At 38.0% G+C, this 23,787-nt stretch overlaps 3 protein-coding genes across 3 annotated transcripts; 2 read left to right on the plus strand and 1 right to left on the minus strand.

Annotated features, from left to right (window-relative positions):
* Positions 1-5,916: 5,916 nt before the first annotated feature.
* Positions 5,917-7,563, minus strand: LOC110901074 (cation/calcium exchanger 1). Its single transcript, XM_022147927.1, has one exon. The coding sequence runs from the start codon at positions 7,561-7,563 to the stop codon at positions 5,917-5,919; it is 1,647 nt and encodes a 548-aa protein (XP_022003619.1).
* A 6,429-nt stretch (positions 7,564-13,992) lies between these two features.
* LOC110898242 (40S ribosomal protein S17) lies at positions 13,993-14,732 on the plus strand. The gene has a single exon (XM_022145000.1). It carries the CDS (start codon positions 14,125-14,127, stop codon positions 14,575-14,577), a length of 453 nt encoding a protein of 150 aa, XP_022000692.1. The 5' UTR covers positions 13,993-14,124; the 3' UTR covers positions 14,578-14,732.
* Positions 14,733-17,298: 2,566 nt separating this feature from the next.
* On the plus strand, positions 17,299-17,625 carry LOC110901073. The gene has a single exon (XM_022147925.1). It carries the CDS (start codon positions 17,299-17,301, stop codon positions 17,623-17,625), a length of 327 nt encoding a protein of 108 aa, XP_022003617.1.
* The last annotated feature ends 6,162 nt before the right edge of the window (positions 17,626-23,787 follow it).

The raw sequence follows: 23,787 nt of genomic DNA on the forward strand, positions 1-23,787 counted from the left end.
ACACACGGGGCTACCCTATGGTAGGTAGTGACCCCTCGCGCCACGCGACGCCCACAGGGGTACCCCTCGCGTCACGCGAGGGGGTCAAATTTTATGTATAAATAGGGGTGTTTGGGACTTGAATTCTGGAGTTGGAACGACACTCAAATTCCAAATATACGCTGAGTTATAGTCCGAATACTTCACAACACACACAAATCACGAAACGCTGCCGCAGTAACAGGGTAATAACTCGATCGCTATTACGATTCAACGTCCGATCGATAGAAACTATCCAACAAATGTTTAAGTGCCGCTCAAATTGAGTTTATACTTTGTCATTCGTCGTTAATTCGATGGATGTTTAAGTATTGCACTTTGTCATTTGTTGTGAGGGTTTAATCTCGTGAATTGTCGTAAATGCTGTATTAGTTACTAACCCAGTTTGTGTGCATTGTTATTTAAATTAGGTTAAACAGGCTAATCAGTAGATTAAACTCCGCCCGCCTAAATCTGCAATGTGAGTCAATCTCTTTTTATCAATTGGTTTACAATACTCCAAATTATTTTCCAAAGTTGTAATTACAGGGATTAAGTCTTTGTAGTCTTCAATTACAGCCGGTATGTGGGGTATTGTGCACATTACTATTGTTTTTATCAGTTTAGGTGGGCGTACCTAAATCTTGATACATATCACTTTTAGGTGAACGGACCTAAATAGTGATACACGTCACTTGTGGGTGAACGGACCCAACAGTGATATGACCACAGTCACAGAAACGAGTCGAATGACAAATACTGTGGGTAGTTGGTTGACATATAAACATTGTAATCGCTCTTAATACTGTAAATTATAACCAAACATTATTTTAAACAAAAAGAATGATTCACTCAGTATTTCCCCACTGACAAAACCTTTTTCAAACATGTTTCAGGTGATCTGTTGTGATCCAGGAAAAGTGCCGTGAAGCACTACAAGCTTAAGGAAGTGGCTCAATATAAATAAATAAAGAAACATGTTTTGTAAAATAAAGATTTCCCAGTGAAATCCCTTTATTGTAAATTACAGGGTTTTATCCCCAACTTATGTAATAAAGTAAACGGGAATTTTTAGTATTAAAAGATCCTGTATTAAAGACTCCCGCTGTCGCCTAAATTAAATACCACGGGGTTCCTGTCCCGCGGCTCTTGACCGGGTCAAACCGGGGCTAGGGCCGTGACAGTTATAGTGACCGGATGTGCTTAAAACATGTTTTAAACACAAAATTCTGCACTTTGATACAAAATTCAGCATTTAAGCTAACTAGTAAAGTGCAAAAACATGGGAAAATAATACTAGACACTTTCCAAAGTGTCGGGAATTCATTGCGACACAAAAAATAATATTAAAAACACTTTAAATGCTTATTAAGCACTTTAACGGATCAGTATCCAACCAAACAACCGGACTTTACCCGGAACATAAAAATATTGTCAATGACATTGTTTTTCCTTTTCTGAGCCAGTTAGGGTCCCTGAACACCCTAACACCCGTTATAATTCACAACGCACATAACACACTACTTAATCACCTAACTATCTTAACTAAACACTAACTATAAAGTTGAAACCAAACCAGTTACCCACCCCCCCCCCCCTCAACCGAATCGGTCCCATGTTGGGACACCGCACAAATTTTTGATCATTTTATTTGGTCATGTTTAATATCTTGATGACATATGATCCAATGGTTAATTATGATGAATGGTCTATAAGTAGACCCATAAGATCACACTCTCACTTCACAAAACACTCCAACAAAATTGATCTATCATCTCCTTGCAATTGGCCGAACCCACACACACACCCACCATCACTTTCGAATTTAGATCTTGCAATTCCACTTAAATACAAAGGTGAAGGAGTCCATACAAGGAGGCTCGGTGCTTACGGAATCACAAGGACCTCTCTACATCGCTATTAACCACCTTGTTTTCGCCTTGATTCTTCCCTAGCCTTGAGCTAGTTGTAAGTGATTCTAAACACCCTCTTGATCTTGTCTAAAGTGGTTAATAAGAAGCTTAACGGGTAAAAATCGAGAACACTAAAGATTAAAACTAAAAGTCTTGTAAGAAAGATGAACATGGTGGTTAAAGAGTAAATAATGGTGTAAAACTCATGAATCTTGTTTAGTTATGGTTATTTTATGTTGTTGGTTGCTAGTAGTGAAACGGATCGTCATCAAACCACGCTAGATCATGTTCGTAGAACATGAACTAGCCATATGTTAAGTAAGAAAGATACAAGATGACGAACCCTTTCATACATGAACATGAACTTGTGTAAAAATAGTTTTTCTTGTAAAAAGGAGTTCTAAGCTAGTAGATCTAAAGATTTACAAGTGGTATTTTCGAAGAACCAAGTGTATGATACAAATCATGTTTAAAAGCCGGATCTTTCATGACTAAAAGCATTTTTGTGAACAAACAAGTGTGTAAACACTTGTGTGACAAAAGGATTTAACAAAGAAATATTTTCGTAATTTTCGACTAAGAAGTTGTAAAGTTACATGTTCTTTGAAAATAAAGATTTCAAGAAACCGATTTTATTTTTAAAGATAGAAAGATCTACTAAAAATGTTGGAAGATTACTACGTATTTTCACATAACTTACAAGTTCATGTGTTTGAGATTTATACTTGTTTTGACCAGTTTAATGTTTGAATATTGTTGGCTGATGATGGAAAAATTGTTGATTGAATTTTGAAAAGAAAATGATACGCTAGTAAGCGTGGCCACCTCCAGTTACAGAGGAAACTCTAGCGAAATTTTTCCAGAAATATAACACTTGGAAATATTTTTGCAACAAGTGTTATGAATATATTTTTAACTTATTTTTCCAAATAAAATTCACCATGATTTTTATTACAAAATCTTCAAGTGTCGGAGGTGGGATTTTCATAAATAAAGCTTGCTAAATATATATTTAGAATATATATTTTTCATAGTAACACTTGTGTGAATTTTATGATTATTTTGTGAACTACATAAATATTATTTTTAGAGTAAAAATAATATTACTGGAACATACCGAATATTAACGACTCCAAAATAATACCAACGCCTTCACAATGAATATTTAAGTTACACCAGTATTATTATTACCACATGAACCTTAAAATGTAACTTATGTATTTTTAGAAAATACTCTTAAATGCATGTTTGATAAAAGTATTATTTTGGAAAATTGTATGGAATAAAATATAATATTTTTGGGAAAAATATTTATATTTTGGAAGTAGAGTATTTTAGACAAATGAAATAAAATATATTTTATTAAGTGAGACTTAATAATATATTTTGAAGATATATAAACGCACATGTATTAAAACCCCCATCCTTAGGAAGGAATAAAATTTATAACTAATTAAGAAGTGTAAATACGAAATAGTTGTCTAACTATTTCTCAAGAACTTAAACCTTAAGCCAAGGCACGGCCGTCCGTCTAATAGAAGTTAGTACGTGTAGGTCGTCACGCAGCAGGTTGACTGGGAGATACTATTTCGAGACGCACTTCAGTGAGTTCATGTCCCCCTTTTCTCTTAACTGTTTTCAGTTTTTATACTTCGGGGGTGAAATACATGTTACTATGATTACGAATACTTTTTACATGGTATGGTTAGCGTAAGGAGGGTTACTACTTAGATCATGTGAGTGGGTAGGCTGGAACTGGAGGCCATTAATCCTCATTGTAGGACTGAGGGTCTTTAGCGGTAGATCTATCTGGGTGTAGCGAGCCCAACCCCAGGCCCAACAGTACGGACCTCGGGGTGACTTGGTACCCGACGCAAAAATCTGCTAGGTTTGAGTCTTCCTACTGCACTTCACACATATCAATGGCCTTGGAAACCATTGGTGATCTCTTTATTTCCTTATTTGCTACATACCAGGGATTTTTATACTTACAAAGGTTTTACTTACTCACTTACACATGAAATCGCTCAACATTTTTGTTGATTTTTCCAACTTACATGTATTTCAGGGAATTAAGGATCTGGCGAGGTATGATACGTTTTCACGCTGCGTAAAGAGTTATGGGATCATCCAAGTTTAGGGGTTGTGGCTTTTACCTGGACGAGTCACAGTTCTTAAACTGCGTCTGTTTTATGTTTGTGGTTATGTCCTCTGAACAATGTTTTTATTTTGTTATGTTGTAATTCCGTTGCATGTGTCGACATTTTAAAACTATGTTGTGGTACTTTTATTTTAAAACTTGAATCTATGGATGATCTGCATGGTTTTACTTTCATATAGCTTTGTTGTGATTAAGCTATGGTATTAAGAAGTCACACCAAATTAACTCACGCTTCCGCAAAGCCAGGGTGTGACAAGACCCAACCAAATAATCTTTCAAAACGAGATTCGAATCAAGGGCAAATCATAAATTGAAATCATAGCATAAACATCTGAATTGGATTCGAAAACGAAAACCTGCAGATTATGAAGAAAATCGAACAAATCAGTGAATAATGAAGATAATTGAAGCAGAATCCAAAATCGGATGAAAATTAGGTATTCCTCCGTTTGAATGATATCATATAAATCCAAAACCGATTGAAGAAATGTGTGAGGATTGGCGAAAGATAGAAACAGGAAAACTCAATTGAAGATTATGCTATTCTTTGGATATCAGTCGCCGTTGTAAGATCGCCGTAGTCGATGGATGCAAGATCTCTGATGAAACCCTAGATTGTGAATGACGATGGTGAAGAGGGGCTGAAATAAGAGGAGCGCGTGTTTTTTTTATTGTCACTTAATTACAAATTTGCCATGTGTTCACATTGGTTCTCACGGTTCTCGCAATAAAGGGTGGTTCCTAACGGATCTTTATCATATATATATATATATCGGATTTTTTTACAAATCACGTGCCTCTTGAAATCACGGGTTTTGTGCAGAGGTCCTCACCGCACACCATCAAAGCCGACACTGGGTGGAAAAGTCGAAAAAACTATATAGATTTATTAATTTTGTATTGCTGTATATATGTATCTAATAAAAAATCTATTTATTATATTCTAAAACAATAAAACGCATAATCAAAAGAATATAAAATTTCACATCTTTTATTTATCTCATCATAAAAACAATAAAAAAAATTCAAAAAATGAACAAATGTGTGGTATAAATAAAACACAAGCCCATGACCAAATAATAATTTGCTACACTCCACTACTTATCTTGTACCAAACCCAATCGGCATCATATTTGGCATTATTGATGACGACACATTGATCTATTGACATTACCCATAAATAATTTGGCTCAATGTTCAACATGTTTAAATCAAAGAAAAGAACTTTATGGCCTAACTAGTTGATGATAGAACATATCAAATAACGTGTAGAATCACTTCACTACAATCACTTACATATGCAAGGGGGTCATCCACAATTTTGTATATATAAATATAAAAAAGAACAAAAAAGAGATATGGATATACAAGTAACGCTTGATATATATCTTAAATTCATGTTTGCATGACTCAACTACCGCTCAATGAATCCCTTACCTATGTTAAGTAGAATCATGTTTTTTTTTGGTTTGAAGTCATAATAAAATCACTCTACAACAAGGAATCAAACTCGTGTTTTTCTTAACAAAGTGACCATTAGTGAACCCACTGACCGCCTTTTCGAACCAGACCACGTTTAATGTACAATGTAATAAGTGTTTGAAACGTTTTTAACTAAAGAGGATAGGGTTTAAGAACTTGAAGGGTTGGGATGTTTTACAATCATTATCAAGTTTGACAAGGTATATATACTTCATGAAACAGTTAAAGACGTTGCTACTAAATTTTAACACGTTTCATTTGTTGAATGATGTGTTACAACGAACTACTATATTACAATTAAAGTCCTTAAAAAGGTTGACGCTAGCTATAATTACAAATAGTTTAACCTAGCAAACCAATAGCCCTAGCAAGCTTAATGAATAAGAAGCACAAATATATCACCAAGAGTCCACCTCCAAGCGTATGATCAAGTCGCATCTCTCTTTTTGTCAAAATCACAAGAGCCCAAAGCAATCCAACCATCAAAAACCCTATAGTTTCACACAAATTCGGGTCTTCTGGAATGACATACGCAGCAGGATATTTTGACCATGACACAAACACAAACGAAAACCCTAAACCAATAAGAACATTAAACAAAGGCCCGGCATAACATCCTGACATCGCGATCTGAGGCCCATCGGGCCCACCATACATAGCCAAAGCCACATTGGCCGCAAGGTCCCCAATTGAGTTCCCCCAAGCTAGAACAGTAAGCCCTATGATTGCAGGATTCATTCCTATGATGTTCCCTAGTGACTCCAACAAAGACACCAACTCATTACAAGTTACATATGTCCAAGTAACACTCATTAGGAACCCACTAGCATACCAAAACACCAAACACCTTTGTGGAGGCATAGTACTACTTGTGAAAGCATATGTACAAGTCCCTAAACCAATCCCAATTGCACCCACCACAAAATATGTCACCAAACTACCCTTCAACCCAAGACTCCCCTCTTTTGTATTCCAAACTACACCCACCATTAGTGGTCCCAACACCATTGAAATTACCAAAAAGGGCTTTGACCATCTTTCTTTTGTCACCACTGGTATTGTTACCCTTCTTGGCAAGTAAACCGGCAACTTGACAACATATAGCAAAAGGTTGACAATAGTCACAACACTCCTTCTGTCTACAACTTGCTCTTCACAATGTACAACTTTTTCTACAGGATGTACAACATTTTCTTCTTCAACTGAACACAACAATGGTACCCTAATAACATGATCATCACCAATACCATCATTAACCGAACCAAATACTAGTTTCTGTTTCTGTTTCTGTTTCTTCTGGTGGATAAAATGGATGTAACAAACTAACAGAATGTAAACAACGTAAGTCAAAACAAACACAATCGCCAACCATAAACCAATTTCTCCAATAATAACAATCACGAGAACGTTCGTGAGTGTCACGAGAAGAAACACAACGTCACGGATAAAATTAGGTTTATCAACCACCACAACTTTTTTCTGGTACGTAATCAGCAAGCTCATAACTCCGACGACAACGGTGGTAACAAAAATAGATCCACCTAACACACTATTAAGACCGATATCACCGCCGTCAGCGGTGGTCGTGAACGCTATCACGGTGGAGAAAACGTCGGTGCATCCGTTACCTAACGGAAGAAGAGTGGTTCCGGCGATAGCTGGAGATAGGTTTAACGAATTGGACAAGTGTTCGACTGCTGGGCAGAAGTAATCCGACGCCGTATTGCTTAGTATGTAGAAGAGAATAACGAGCCATATGAGTAAGAGGATGAAACCTGCTTGAGGAAAGGATGAGAAGTTGCAGTAGTATATTTGGAGGTAGTTGATGTAGCCTTTTGGGTTGCAACTGGTGGTGGTTGTTATGTAAGTGCAGGTTGAAGTGGATGAGTTTTGGATGTGGATGCCAGTGCAGGTGGTGGTGTCGGCGTAACCGGTGAAGATGTTGTTGCTGATGATGAGGAAGAGAGTGAGTGTGATTTTATTCACCATTTGTTTGAAAGGTGATGGTGATTGTGGGAGTGAAGATGGTTTTATTATAAGATGTTGTTCATTGATTGTGAAGATTGTTGACGTGAAGAGGTTGAATTATTCTTGGGAGTCTATGATTTTATGGTCCAAGGAGATGGGTACATGTTTGTATGGTTAGGTTGATGAACTGTCAAAGTGCAGGTTTTGGATTTTGTATTATATGCCCTTGGGATTTGTGGAATTGCAATTTAGGGTCCTACCTTTCAAACCTTTTCTTTTTATGGATATCAAATCCGGAATCTTGTTTATTACCATGAGCACGCAAAAGCCCATGGCATTATAGCCTATTGACATCCTTGGGTGAGATTAGGGGTGCAAACGAGCCGAGCCGAGCCCGAGCTCGGCCAGGCTCGAGCTCGATTAACATATGAGAGCTCGGGCTCGAGCTCGGCTCGATTCGAGCTTTGTTTTCAAAGCTCGAGCTCTGCTCGTTTGTATTTTATCAAGCTCGAGCTCGGCTCGGGCTCGGCTCGTTTATTATCTATTAATTAGTATATTAAATAAAAATAATATAAATAATAGACTTTTTAGGCTTGCGAGCTCGATAAGTAAAGCTCGGGCTCGGACTCGTTTACTAAATAAGCTTATTTTTAAGTTCGAGGTCGGCTTGTAAAAAAGGATTAAATAAGCTCGGCTCGACTCGGCTCGTTTACACTAGGGCTCGATAAGGCTCGACGAGCCTAACGAGCTTCACATGTGAGGCTCGAGCTCGGGCTCGATAAACAAACGAGCTTTGTTTTGAGGCTCAAGCTCGGCTCGGGCTCGATAAGGCTCGGCTCGTTTCGAGCTTTTTCTCGATCCGATCTCGAGTAGCTCGCGAGCCGCTCGGCTCGTTTGCACCCCTAGGTGAGATAAGGCTTAGGAACCATTAGTTCTTAGACCATGTGTAGTGGTTATACACTATAATGCCCCTACCATGGGGCGTTTTACGCCATGTGGCGTCCTAGTCAGCAAGGGGGCATTATAGAAAAAGTGGTGTAGTGGTATAATGCCCCATAATGCCCCATTCAATCATTTTACAATCATTTCCCAATTATTTTTTTAATTTAAAACATAAAAAAACTTCATTAATTTAAAAATAAAATTACATTACATAAAAAAAATTAAAAAAAAAACTGAAAAAAACCAAAAAAAAAAAACAGAAAAAAAATTCCTAGAAAAAAAAAACTAGTTTTCGTCTTCGCTTTCTTCACCCTCGCCAACTTCGTCTTCCTCGTCCTCCGTTTCTTCCTCTCCCTCAGGTGGTACGTACCGAACCGACCATGCGTGGTGTACCAAATCAACCATTAACTGGGAATGGTACGGTTCGTAACGCAACTCTCGCGCGTTACTAACTCTTTCTTCCATTGACGCCTGCGGATGCTCATGGTGAACGGCTTCTGGCACATAATTCTGGCATATCGCCTTTCCTTCGTCTTCCAAAATCATGTTGTGCATGATTATACAAGCGTACATAGCATCTCTCATTTTTTGCTTGCTCCATGCACGACAAGGATTTCTCAAGTATTGCCAGCGTTGTTTAAGAACCCCAAAGCATCTCTCAATGTCTTTTCGTGAAGACTCTTGAACCTTTTTAAAGTATGCTCTTTTGTTATCAATAGGATCACTAAACGTCTTCAAAAAAATCGAATACCTAGGATAAATTCCGTCGCTCAAATAATATCCATGGGGGTAGTAGTTTCCATTTGCGTAAAACGACGCTTTTGGAGCTTTGCCAGAAATCCACTCCTCTAACAACGGCGATTGTTCAAAAACATTGATATCATTGCATGACCCGACCACGCCAAAGTAAGCCGACCAAACCCAAAGGTCCTGTGAAGCAACCGCCTGAATAATAATAGTGGGTCCTTTTTTATCACCACGTGTGTGTTGGCCTCGCCATGCAGTCGGGCAGTTATCCCAACGCCAATGCATGCAATCTATGCTCCCGATCATACCAGGCAAACCATGCTCGGCATTATGTACCTCGTAGATCTTTTGAAGATCCTCCCATGTAGGCGTTCTAAGATAACGCGCACCGTACACATCAATTATACCTTTATAAAAAAAATATAGACAAACATAAGATTCAAAAAAAAAAAAAAATTCTAAGCATACGCGTCGTTTAAAAAAAAATAAAAGTAAAGTATAAGAATTGTACCGCGACAAAAATGTTCCAAGCTATCTCGTGTTGTTTTCTCCGCCATTTTTAGATACTCGTCGTTGATGTCGGTAGTGTTACCATAAGCAAGGATTCGTAATGCCGACGTACACTTTTGGATACCGGTGAATCCAAGTGCCCCTCTCGCATCCGGTTTTTGTTTAAAATAATCGTAGTTGGCTTCCAAGTCGTTGACTATGCGTAGAAACAACCGTTTACTCATCCGGAAACGACGCCTAAAAACTTCGTTTGAAAATGTCGGCGCCTCGTCAAAATAGTCTTTCATCAAACGCTCGTGTGCCGCGCGTCGGTCTCGTTCAACATAGCCTCTTTTATTTTTTGGGGCTTCGGGCCGACGAGAATGGTTGACATATCGCACCGCTAGTTGACATGCACTCGTAACCGCCTCTTGCTCAAGCTCCTCATCGGTCGAACCATCGCCATCCGCAAAATACTCGTTGTAGTAAAAATTTATCATGGATGAAGAACTAGGAGAATCCATCAAGTTTTTTTTATAAATTGTGGGATTTTTTAGAGAGGTTTTGAGATTGTTTTTGTTGAAAATGAATGAGTTTTGGTTGTTTATATATATATATATATATAATAGATTTAAAAAAAAAATTAGTCAAAGTAGCCGTTGGAAATATAGCCGTTTGATTGGGGGATTAATTGTGCATTTGGCGTTTTAATTTAAACGCCGGATCGATTTTTTTTGAGTTAAAACGCCCCAAAACGCCCCCCGTAATGGGGATGAGGGCGTTATAGAGCGTTTTGGGGCAAAAAATTTTAAAAGAAACGCCCCATTACGCTTGGTCTTAGGTTCGATTCCAACAAGAGGGTTTTTCTCCCGCTAGTGACACGATACTCCAGTAGTCCATTAGTGATTCAAATTTTCTATTAAAAAAACCATGAGTAGGTAAAAGAAACTAATTGGTGGAAAGTATATTTATGTTTGATTATTTAAATAAATAAATGGTCGTTGACAAAATGTTTATTTATTTAATTAATCGAGCGGTACAAGTCTGATGCTTTCATTTACGTTTGTTTGTTTACGTTAATTTGGTTATCTTCGTTTACATATTTAAGTAGGATTAATTTATAAGTTATTAGTGATACCAATTGGTCCATATTTCAACAAGAGATCATCCTAATTTTTAGAATCAAACTATGGGTAATTGACTAACGAACGGACAAAGAGGACACATTTGTTTTCTTCGTTTATGTTTGTTTATTCGTGTTTTATGTTCGTATATATTAGTTTGTTTAAAATATTAATGAAATGACATAAACAAACATAAAGACACTCATTTTCTTAAAGAACACACCTGGTACATGGTAATATGTTCTTTAAGTGTTTGTGTTTGTTCGGTTAATGTTAAACGAACATGCACAAAAAAAAAACATTCATGTTCGCTCGATTGTTTTATATGCTTAACCGCGAGACCTGTTATTGAAAAGGAACTTTGCTAATGTAGTAATGTTGCTGACAAGAAAGATCATATAATATATAAAAACCTAGTGAAAATTGGATTGAAATTTACCAAAGAGATTTGTATAGTTAATACTAGGCCGCACGTTCGGTTGATAAGTCAATGTTATTAAACGTAACTGGGAATTTAAACATGACTTACAAGGAACAAAATTACTTAAAATCAAATGGATTAACTAGAGTTGACATGATATATGTTTTTTTTTTGTTTATTGTATTTTATAAGTATTAAATATGATTAGACCAGGGGCGGCTCTTATGGTGTGCGGGGAGAATTTCCGTACAAGGCCCGTGATTTCGAGGGGCATGGGATTTAAAAAAAAATCGATATATATATATATATGTTATTTTTTTTAAAAAAAAATTGTAAACACATACAAATCCAATATAGAGGCTCATTATCAAATACCTTTTTATGTTTTATAATTTACCCAACTTAAGATTATGTTTATTGGGCCCAACCCAATACTAATATGATTTTAAAAAATAAAAATAAACAAAAAATAATTTTCATTAAAGCATATGGACACATTTTTCGAGCTCGAAAGGGTACGTGAATTCTCAGAGACGTCACTGGATTAGACTAATTTTTAACATATGCAACTTTATGTTTTATTTAAGGATATATTGAAAAGTATATTTTATGAAATATCATATTTGTGACCAGATGCTTTTCTATTTATTTATAATTTATAATTATAATATTAAAATACTAAATGAACAAATGATTTGAGATGTACGTGACGTGATCTGACTAGATGATTCGAGCAAAATGTGTGCATAAACATGTCAAGTCTTTTTTAATATTTTGAGTTCAATAATTTATCAGGGATAATGTTATAAAGTAATAAGTTATCAAGTAGATATATGTGTTGCATTTTTTCAGGGATAATGTTATAAAATAATAAGTTATCAAGTAAACAAGTAAATATATGTGTTGCATTTTGTTTTGTATAAAAAAGTTGTATAGTTGGTATATGGGCTTGCATATCATCTGGGCTGAATATGGGCCCAAATTAGGCTTGGGTATTTTGTGGTTTACATTCATGATCCATTTGTGGGTTAAGACTTACGTAGTGTTCGGTACGCAGGAAAGAGATGTGGAATATAATGGATGATTACGAGCGAATAAAGAAAATTGTGTTTGGTTGGTCAATGGAATGGAATCACTCATTCCAAAAGACATTCCCTCAAAATCATTCCTTCCACACCCCATGTTTTTTTTCCATTTCATCCCCTCTTGCACCATTCATCAACAACACCACAACCCACCACCTTGGCCACAACCCACCACCACCACCACCACCCACCACCGACGCCACCCGCCACCACCTCACCCCGACAGCCACCGTCACCGCCACCACCCACTCGCCACCGTTATCACCCACAGTCGCGACCAACCGCTAACGCCACTCGTCGCCGTTGCCCACCACCATCGTCGACGCCACCACCACCGTCACCACCAACCGCCGCCGCCGCCATCCACTGCTACCTCTGCTGCCACCCACCACCAACGGCCACCTTGCCGCCATCATCACTCGTCGTCACCGCCGCACCGCTACTCACCGCCACCACCACCACCCATCGTCGCCGCCGACACCCACCACCGCCACCACCTATAACCACCCACAATTACTACCACCGACCACCACCATGCACCGCTTATTTTATTACTCCGTTTTTCTTGCCTACCGAACAATACACAATAATAATTCATTCCATTTACACATGGTAACCAAACAAGACATGGAATGGTAATGATCCAGTGCACTCTCTCGTCCATTCCATTACCTCACACCAAACAGACCCTTATGAAAAGTGTAGGATTCGGCCTTTGGGGCTGGATTTTACATCCATACTGTATATAGCCTAACTTATTAGAGGTGAACAAAAAACCTGGTACCGGAACAAGAAAAAAAATCGGACCGGTTATTAAAAAAACTTGTTTTTTTTACCTAGAACCGGACCCGATTTATACCCATTTGTACCTGGGTTTTTTTAATACCCGGAACTGAGTTGTACCCGTACCTGGTTTTTTATTCCCATAAACAGGTTTCCCGAATACCCGGAATCACGATTTCTAACATATATGCACTTTTATGCTATTAATACATAGTTATGGTTTTTTGGCTAAAAAGAATGGGTTAATTGATTGAGGAAAAAAAAAACAAACTATGAATATGTGATGCATTAAACTGTGAATGTATGATGCAGTACTCTTTGTTTATTGGGAGCTAACTCAAAATAACAAACATGGATTCCCATTCATACTGTTTGTTTTTCGTTTGAGCATCTTAAAAGCATGCTTTGTTTGCAACAGAAATACAAGTTTAGCAATCTTAGAAGCACGCTTTGTTTGCAACATAAAATTAAAGTTTAGCCGTAAGAGATTCAGAGGAGTTTTTTTCAATACTCAAAATGCCCGGTTTTTTAATACCCGGTTTTTGAAAAACCTGTTCCATACCCGACCCTGAACCAGGTATACCGGGTATGGTTTTTTTATGCTAAGAACAGGAACAAATTCTTTCAATACTGGCGTAAGTGATACCCGACCTTACCCGGACCCGGGTATTCAAAAAAACCAATTTCTTATGTTAGGAACCAGAATCGGAACCAATTCTATCAATACTCGGTATAAGTGATACTCGACCATACCCAGAACCAAATATTGAAAAAACCCAGTTTGTGCACTTCTATAACTTATCTCTCTTTGAACCGGACTTCAATAAATATTATCACATTAAATGGACCCAACTAAGCTCACAAACTTTGAGCCCAATCAACCCACATCCCCACCCATATACAAACCCTACACCCACACCATCCCAACACACAAACCCTAGAAACCCTTTAACACTCACCGGAGCAAAAACCGCCGCCGCCGTGAAACACCATGGGTCGCGTCCGCACCAAAACCGTGAAGAAATCCTCCCGTCAGGTAATCGAACGCTACTATTCCAAAATGACACTCGATTTCCACACCAACAAGAAGATTCTAGAAGAAGTAGCCATCATCCCGTCCAAAAGGCTCCGTAACAAGATCGCAGGGTTCTCAACTCACCTTATGAAGAGGATCCAGAAAGGTCCGGTGAGAGGCATCTCGCTGAAGCTGCAGGAGGAGGAGAGAGAGAGGCGTATGGACTTTGTTCCGGATGAATCCGCCATTAAAGTTGATAGGATTGAGGTTGATAAGGAGACGATTGATTTGCTTGCTTCGTTGGGGATGAGTGAGCTGCCGGGGATTGTGTTGAAGGAGGATGTGCCGGTGGTTTCCGGTGGGATTCCTGGTGGTTATGGTGGTGGTGGCCGTGGTGGATTTGGTGGTGGTGCTGGAAGGAGGTACTGATGGAAGAATGTTATGTTTTTTTTACAGTTTTATGTTTTTGATTTGATATTATCTATGCTTTGTCTGTTAGGGTTTTGCTGAACATTGTTATGGTTTTTAATGTTTTAAGTTGGATTCAAGTTCAACATTATAAGTTTAATTTCTGTTTTGTGTTATTTTATTTGTTTTTAATTAAGTTTTTTTATCTGATATTTGTTATCATTTTGAGGTTTGGTTTATCTGGTTAGCTTTAGGTAGTGTTCGTTTTATGGATTGAAATGAAATTAGAATGGGAATTCACGCAGAAATTGAAATTTGATTTTTAATTTAGGTGGGTTTGTTTTGCAAAATGAAATAAATTTGGATGGATTTGGAATGTAGATTCCATTTCTTTTCTTTTGTTGTTCAATTCCAATCCATTTTCTTGTTGAAACCAACAAAATAAGTAGTCAAGATTCCATTCTATTCTATGAAACGAACACTGCCTTAGAGTTCTAACTGCTTAATTGGGTTCATTAAGCATTGCTAATTGTCTCAAGAATGGAGAATTATATGATGGCATAAGATTGGGTAGCAGGTATGTGATAGTAGATTTTGATAGAAGAGTAAAATGCTAAAATAGTCCCCAAGTTTGGGCTGCTTTTGTCAGTTCCGTCAAAAAATGAAACCTTTTGTATCTGGCCAGAGGTTTCTTTTTTGCTACATTTGGTTTTTTTTTTTTTTTTTTTTTTTTTTTTTTTTTTTTTTTTTTTTACGAATTCACCGTTCGGTGTTGTATCCTATGCCAGTTTTACATGTGCTGGCTAACTTATGGGTATTGTATCCAATTTGTGTCTTGCTCTTTTTTGTAACACTGTACCCCATTTTTAGGTTTAACTGCATTAGTTTGGGTAGCAATTTGGTTGATATGTGATCTTGACTGAATGGCTTGGCTTGATTATAAGAACCAGTAGTATGCTTTTAACATTATAACTAGAAAACATGCAGTGGGGTGTAGGGTTTTGGTGGTTAAGATTCATTATTATGTTCAAGGCTTTGTTTCTAGTATTTGCATTTTTGGGGATCACATTAGGTTGCTCGTTTTTCGGTATTCGAGTCTTCACTCTAAATCCTACTCCCCACTGTAATACTGAAAAAACGAGCACCCTAATGTGATCCCAAAAAATGCAAATACTAGAAACAAAGCCTTGGACATAATGAACCTTAGTTCTATAATTGTTGTTACCATTGGGTATTGTATCCCATTTCTAGTCATATGATTGTTGGTAACCTGATTTCTCACATTAATCATTGGGGTAAAGCTCTTTGGTATTTTTAGTCTCAGCTCTTTGGTGTTTTACATGTGCTGGCTAACTTATGGGTCGGGTTTGTGTCAACCCGTGCGGGTCGACCGGTTTAACCCATTTGTATTATATTTTTATCTTTTTACAATGTGGTTTATGTCATAAATTAAATTGGTGTTTATGCTATAATTATAACTTAAAAGGGAAACTGACATAAGATTTTATAATTAAAATGTAACTGTTTTATATACATTTGTGTTTGTAAAGTTTTAATTTTAATATATTAATAATTTGCAAAAAAATAAAATTAAAAATCAGTTTGAACCAGTCGTGTTTGGGTCAATCCACGAATATTCAGGTCATGTTTGGGTCAATCCACGAATATTCAGGTCGTGTTTGGGTCAATCCACGAATATTCAGGTCGTGTTTGGGTTCGTGTAAAATTTTTGAGTTCGGGTCGGGTTAGACCGGTTAACTCACGGACACAACCCGTTTAGCACCCATAATCTTCCCCTCACAAGGACCGACTCATGATAGACTCAACAGCATAGATAAAACTGATGACCAAACTTGGTTTTTATGCCAAAAGTTGTGCAGGAAATTTAAAGAATATGCAGTGGAATTGATCATCAATGCCACTTCTTGAAACAATCTATGCTTTCTTTTGTTGAAACATTATAAACTGTAGCGGCAGTGGCCAGTCTTTGAATGATGTTTCAAACATGCTAGTGACAGTAGAATTTTGCCGGTCTTTGAATGATGTTTCAAACATGCTAGCGACAGTAGAATTTTTCCTGTTGTAAAAGTAAAACATGTGAAGGAACAAAGAATTTGTCTGGAATGGACATAATCTATGCTATAGAACTAGTGCCGTTCAAATTGCTCACCGCTCGTCGCTCGCTCGACGCTCGTTCGGAAATTGCTTGGACAATGCTCGTTCGATTTGACGCTCGGTTGTAAACGAGCCGTTCTGCTCGGTTCGCTTTGTAAAGGAGCCGAGCGGACAAGCATGAGCAAATGTCCGCTTGGCTCGGTTCGGATCGAATTATTATTTTTAATTAGTATATATATACATATACACATACATATATATACAAAAATATAAGAGTAAACTGCCATTTTGGTCCCTGTGGTTTGGGCAGTTTTGCCATTGTAGTCCAAATTTCAAACTTTTTAAATCTGGGTTCCTGTGGTTTGCATTTTGTTGTCATTTTAGTCCAAATCACAAAAACTCTCATTTTTTACTGTTCCAACATCCTTTTTTTGTCTTTATCTGTAGGGGTAGTTTTGTCCATTTAATTTTCATTAAAACAATTTCTTTATTAAAAAAACCCCACAAATATAATATCCCCTATCAGTTCCCAATTACATCATCATCTTCAACCTCCCAAGCGGAAACCCTAACCAGAGATCAACCCAAAAAAAAAACTCTAACCCACAGGAGATCGAAGCAACGACAATGGTGGTTTGCACTTGTGGAGCCTTAACCCCACTGAGAACCTCATGGACAACACAAAACCCAGGTCGTTTTCACCGGTGCAACAAACCATCAAACTGTGGATTCGTTGCTTGGGCTGAGCCACCGAAGATTGAGAACCCGGCTGTGATGATTCCTACAGTGTTGGACACCATCAAGCGGCATGAAGAGAATGCAAGACAGATGTTTGCTCGGAACATGAAGCTTGAAGAAGAAGCTAAAAAATTGGCACAGGAGAAGAAGATGCTAAAAGTTATCTTAGGTTTCAGTTTTTTCTTGTTCATGTTTTACTATGTTAAGTCTGGTTAGGGTTTGACTTTTGTTTGGATTTTGTAAGTTTGGTCTGTACTATCGACCTGCTAATATGGTTGTTTTGTAAGTTTGTAATGGAAAATTTGGGGCTTTTGTAATGAATCATCTTACTTAGTGCTGGATGGTTATAACCAAAATGTGCCGAAATATGCCGACATATGCATCTAATGTGTTGTGCATCTAATGTCTTATGACAATGTGCCGACATGTACATCTAATGTGTTGTGCATCTAATGTCTTATGACAATGTGCCGACATGTGCATCTAATGTCTTATGACCTATGCAGTTTACCAAATGTGCACCAAATACCAAATATGCAGTTTACCAAATGTGCACCAAATTTGCACCAAATGTGCAGCCAAATGTGCACCAAATCTGTACCAAATATGCAGCCAAATACCAAATATGCAGTTTAACATATGTGAGCCAAATGTGCAGCCAAATGTGTACCGAATATGCAGCCAAATACTAAATAACAGTTTAACATAACAAATGTGCAGCCAAATACCAAATATTCAGCATTTAACATACCAAAACAGATCTGCAAAGTGCAGTCTTTAACATTACAAATGACCATCAATACCAAACATACATAAACACTTTCATCCTACCAAAATATAAGTACCAAACAACCATTAACAATTAAAGTTAAGCATTTCGATATGAACTAATGTACCAAAACAGTTTGACACAAACTGTAAACATCACAGTTTGACACAAACTGCAAAAATTTCAACTGTAGTCAACCTAAGCCTGTGCTTGAACATTCAACCTAAGCATGTGGCCCCCTAACCTTGTGCCCCTTCCTGACCTTGTGCCCCTGCCTGTGCTTGTGCCCCATTCCTTCTAGACTTGCCAGTTGCCACAAGTTCTTTTGTTATGCCCTACACCCTTGTAGATTTTACATGTCACGGAGCCTCCCTTCCTTGGCAACTTACCAGTTGCAGGGATCATGTTGCTGACATTCATAACAACTTCTTCAACTTTAGCCTTCTTTTTTTCCTTTGAAGCTGCAACTTTAGCCTCTGCAATCTCCTGTGCAGACTTCTTTCGTTTCTTTTTTGGTCTCCCAATTTGGACATGATTTGTTGGTGGTGTATTCTTTTTAGGGTTAGACCCATCTTCATTTGTTGTTCCCACTTGTGAGGGCCTAGTTGTATTTTGGGTATTTCCAGATTTACACTTAAATGCAGTTGGTTGAGAGGGTCCTCCAGCATTTATTTCACAACTACTCAGTTTTGAAATCCCACCCATACATATGACACGGAATCTGGTGTTGTCATTCCTTGTAATATGGAGTTGTCTCCGAGTATCAATTGGATGATTCTTGACCATCATCTTAATACTGTCCTTATCAGGAAATACTGGCCAAGATAAAAGGGACATTCACCAGATGTTTTAGACCTTCTTTTGTCTTTCCTAACACTGCTACAAACTCTTTCAAGAGCTGTGTCACCATCTGAATCAGTTAAACTTTCGAAGCCATCTAAATCAACCTGTTCATCATCCTCATCTACATCAATTTGTTGTTCATATTGTTCACTAATGTCAGCATCTACTTCAGCATAATATTCTTTCATATCAACACTATAATCTTCCACAACATTATCTATATCAAAGATGTAATCTGGATCTTCATCATCCTCATCCTGACCCACCTTATCAGTTCTATCTTTCCTATTCTTAGCCTTTACACTTTTCCTATGAAATGACTTTACACGTTTGCTAGGGGTGGTCTCTACACCTTCTTCCTTTTCACCCTCACCTTCACTACCTTCACAGGATCCTTCATAACTACCACCAACACTCTCACTTTCATTATCTTCATCCTGCTGATCACTATCCTCACTGTCTCCATCCTGCAGATCACTACCCTCATAACTTCCCTCATCACTAAGGTCTACGTATTAAGGTTCCTTTTCAACATCCTTTTTTGAAAACATGCTAACATGTTGAATATACACATCTAGCACCTTGTTTTTTTTCAACATAGCTAATCATTCTCAATACATCACTATCAGTGCCTAGAGGCCTTAAACCTAACATTAAATCTTCCCCTGGAACCCTAAAATGGTAAACCACAACATCCTCTTCTGAATAACCAAATGCTAACAACATATCATTCATCACTATCAATGAAAACATATCAGAATTCACATTATCAACGTAGTCTACCTTTCCCCCGCTGTATTCAGAATCATCCTCGTCAGTGAAATCACCACCATGGTGCACTTTCAGGGTGAATAACTCGGGATGATTTGCTGTGGAATAAGAAAAAAAGTTTCAATCAGAAAAAAGGGTTTTCAAATCCAGCTTATCAACGACAAATACGTACCGTATTTTCCTTCTGGATCAAAATTGAAGCCTTTTTTTCAAACACAGTAGCTAAAATCATCCCCATCGTCGTCCATCGGAATCTTCTTGGCAAGATTGCAAATCGTCGGCGATGATTTTGGGAGGGGGGGAAGATGATCGGTGAAAAGGGTTGAAGATGATGATTGTGACACTCTGGGTTTTCCCAAGCAACTATCTTGTATCGGCATTATGTGCATATTTTATTGAATGGTAATTTGTGAATTTTGTTGGTGTGCTATGTGTTATTAACGTGTATGTAAGTATATATATATATATATATATATATATATATACATATGTATAAAGTGAGCCGAGACCAGCGAACCCGACTCGAGACCACCCGGTCTCGAGTAAACAATAGACACTTGGGCTGGTTGGGCCATCCAACCGAGAAGCCCAATTCGGAAACCCCTAACCCACTCGAGACGGATATAAAACTCTAGGACTTGGCCACTATTTCCATTTTTGACAACAACCTTTGTGCATCAAAACCTCTCCTCTCATTCTTTCTCACTAAAACCCTTAACAAAATCATCCTCCTCCCCTTTCTCTCTTGGACTCAACCAGAAACATCAAGACTCTTGGATCAAGCTCGAGATCGTCACTCGGAAGTGGATTCTTTGATCCTTCATACCCTCAACATCAACCGGTTAGTATATTTAGGTGTTTGCTATGATTCTTGGGTATTGATGATAAGTGTTTACCATGTTTTTTAAGCTAGAAATGTCACTAATGATGATGATGAACATGTTTTAGCTAGTTAGAAATCGAACCATGTGTTGTTGCTATTGATGATGTTTTGACCGAATACTAGCATGAATTCTTGTTCTTAAAATGGATGAATGTTGATGTTTAACATTATGCAAGCATGTTGTGAAAATTATTGTGTATGCTAAATTAGGAGCCGAAGATGATTTCTGCCATGAGTTCATGTTAGGATAGGTTTGGTTGTATAAGCTTGTTGTTATGAAAGTTTATGCATGATGAACAATTTGAATGTATGATGATGAACTAGATGAATGTGTGATGATTATGATAAGAATATTTCAAATTACTATGTTTGATCCGTTTTGTTTGGAAATCAGACAAGGGGACATGTTTGTGCATTTCGGTTGGTTAGTACAAAAATCATGAAAATGCAATTCTATTGGATAGTACAATTGGACAGGTTCTGGAAGGATTTCTTTGCACGTAACCGTGATTGCGAGTCGAAAACCTTAGGTTGCGACTCGAGACCATCCCATGACAACTCGAGACTGTCATTCAGGGGCTCGAGACCGGCAAGGTCTCGACTTGAGACTTCATGATCTCGACTCGAGACTGGACTCGAGACCTCTGAGGCTGCGACTCCTAACCAGCACCACTCGAGACCAAAACATGATAACACGAGATCTCCTGGTTGCGACTCGAGACCGTGTGTTCTTGAGTCGAGACCGCCTTGTCTCGAGCTGCCTACTATGGTTATTGGGCCACAATGTGTTTTGTTTGGGCTACCTGTTTGACTGGACTATGTGTTGCTGAATTCTGTATGACTGTGCAAATATTAGGGCCGGCCCAATAACCCAACAGATAACTCTATGTATCCTATGTGTTTAGTGCGTGTATGATATACGTGATTACTTGTCCCCCAACCTGACCTATACTGGTAACCATGCTAGGAGTGGTGACCAACGTGTTTGACCACGTAAACAAAACCTACCGAGCAACCCAAGGTGAGTTCACAACTTAAAGCATGCGTTCCCGGTGGTTTGGGAAACGGAACTAAAAACAACACTATCCCCTTGTGAGGGTGATGGGATGTGTGAAACACGAGCCTTAAGTGTAATATCTTATGTGATTTAATGCGTTTTATCCGATTATATTTGTTGAATATAGTAACTACGAGCTTTTGTGGTGTTACAGGTTAATCGGCATAACTCAGAGAAATTAAGGTGCTTAGAAGAGGAGGAACAAGCAAGGATGATTATTGAGAGAAATCATATTGAATGGGACGTGTTCGGGTCGAGTGATAGCTTGGGTGTGAAAGTAATATGTGAAGAGAAAGGGAATTGGCCAATGGCCATATACACCGTGACCTACGGTATTTAGACCGTAGGTTACGGTCTACGGATGCTGAAATCAAAAGAAACAGAATGTCCGGTTCGTAAGCCATTGCCACACACTGTAGCTTACGGTGAATGTAATTGGCAACACATGTTGGATGGAAATATATTAAAAAAAAAAGAATCTTGTAAAAACCTTAGGTGGGCCGACAAGAGGATGGGAATGGTGGAGTTTTTGAGGAGAGTGATTAATTCTTGACATAACATCATCATTAGGATTGTCACGTGCATTTGAGGGAGGAGTAAATGTTGGCAGCTTTAAATCAATGGGGGATCACACAAAAATCACATCACAATATACACATATAAACGCAGACAAGAAGTGGGCCGCCATCTTGACTTGGAGACACATGGGCCGATAATACATATGGCTGACTAGAGGGACGCACATGTGGCTTGGGCTTAGACTGCACATGCAAGGGATGTCAACATTCATAATCCTAGTGGGCCGCTATTTACACAAAAAGGAAAAAAATGTGAACAACCCTAACACATAGTGGGCCGCACATGTTAGCTGACATCAGTCAAGTGGTGGAGGGATTTTTTTATTCAACAAAACAAAATAATCATCATCTTCGACGGCTGACAGAGGGACGAAGATGGCCGAAGCTATTGAAGATCATCTCACCGTCATGAGCGGCTAGTCTCCTAGTGGTTTCTTCCGGATGGAGGGTTTTTGTAAGTTAGTCAATTTTATGTGTTTGTGACAATCGTATAACTTGGTGATCTAAGCATTCGATGCTTTTCACCTTGATTTGATTTGTTGATTGTAAACGATTGCATTTATTTAAACCTTAATTTCTAAGCATTCAGTTCCCGAGAGTTCTAGTAATTGGGATATATTTGACATGGGGTTAGGGTTTGTAATTGGAATTGATAATCATTCGATAACCTCCCGTTATGTATTGACCGGAGTACTTAGTCGTTGATTATCACAATTGGTTAATTAGGTTAAAACATTTATGTCTATGTAAGTGTTTCGATTAAACACATAATTGAATCTAGCTGTAAAACCTGAAATCTGGAGGAACCATTGTTCTCTCTATTGATTTAAACCTCACTTTTAGTTGTAATTTTTAGAGAATCAATCAAACCCACAATAAAGTTTTATTTTTTCGATTTAGTTAATCAATACTTAATATTATAACACTTTCCACAATCCTCATCTGGTTCGATATCCGACTTATCCTATCTACATAGTTAGTTGGTTTTTGCATGTCCTTAACGACAGACATCAAAATGGCGCCGTTGCCGGGGAGGCGTGCGCAAAGTGTTTAGTGTTAAGTTTTAGTTTAAAAAAAAAATAAAAATAAAAAAATAAAAAATAAAAATCCAAAAATAGTGTCAGTTTTGTTTTGTTTTGTTTTGTTCAGATTTATGCGTGGTGCTTGTGTTTTTTTTGTTTGTGCAGGATGACAGATCTTACAATATTATGCACCTCTCTTAGATGCATTTTGTGTAGGGAACCACTTCACCCGTGTATCGGTTGCCACGAGGCCCGATTTAGACGGGAAAGAGCGAAATTGGCAAAACCACCGATGCCTTGCTATGATAATCCTTCCCCTCCACCATATTTTTATGATTATGATACAACGGTGGAGGATGGTTATTACTCTGATGGATGGGATCGGGACGAGGATACTTATTATGAGCCAAGGACGGATGGACGATGTTTCTGTTGCGGTCGTTATCATACTTCTT

The sequence above is a fragment of the Helianthus annuus genome, chromosome 13 (genome assembly GCF_002127325.2).
Source record: "Helianthus annuus cultivar XRQ/B chromosome 13, HanXRQr2.0-SUNRISE, whole genome shotgun sequence".
In the NCBI taxonomy this organism is placed as follows: Eukaryota; Viridiplantae; Streptophyta; class Magnoliopsida; order Asterales; family Asteraceae; genus Helianthus; species Helianthus annuus.

Bases quoted from the DNA above. Each gene is read 5' to 3' on its own strand.
- LOC110901074 (XM_022147927.1), bottom strand. From the start codon at position 7,563: ATGGTGAATAAAATCACACTCACTCTCTTCCTCATCATCAGCAACAAC.
- LOC110898242 (XM_022145000.1), top strand. From the start codon at position 14,125: ATGGGTCGCGTCCGCACCAAAACCGTGAAGAAATCCTCCCGTCAGGTA.
- LOC110901073 (XM_022147925.1), top strand. From the start codon at position 17,299: ATGGTGGTTTGCACTTGTGGAGCCTTAACCCCACTGAGAACCTCATGG.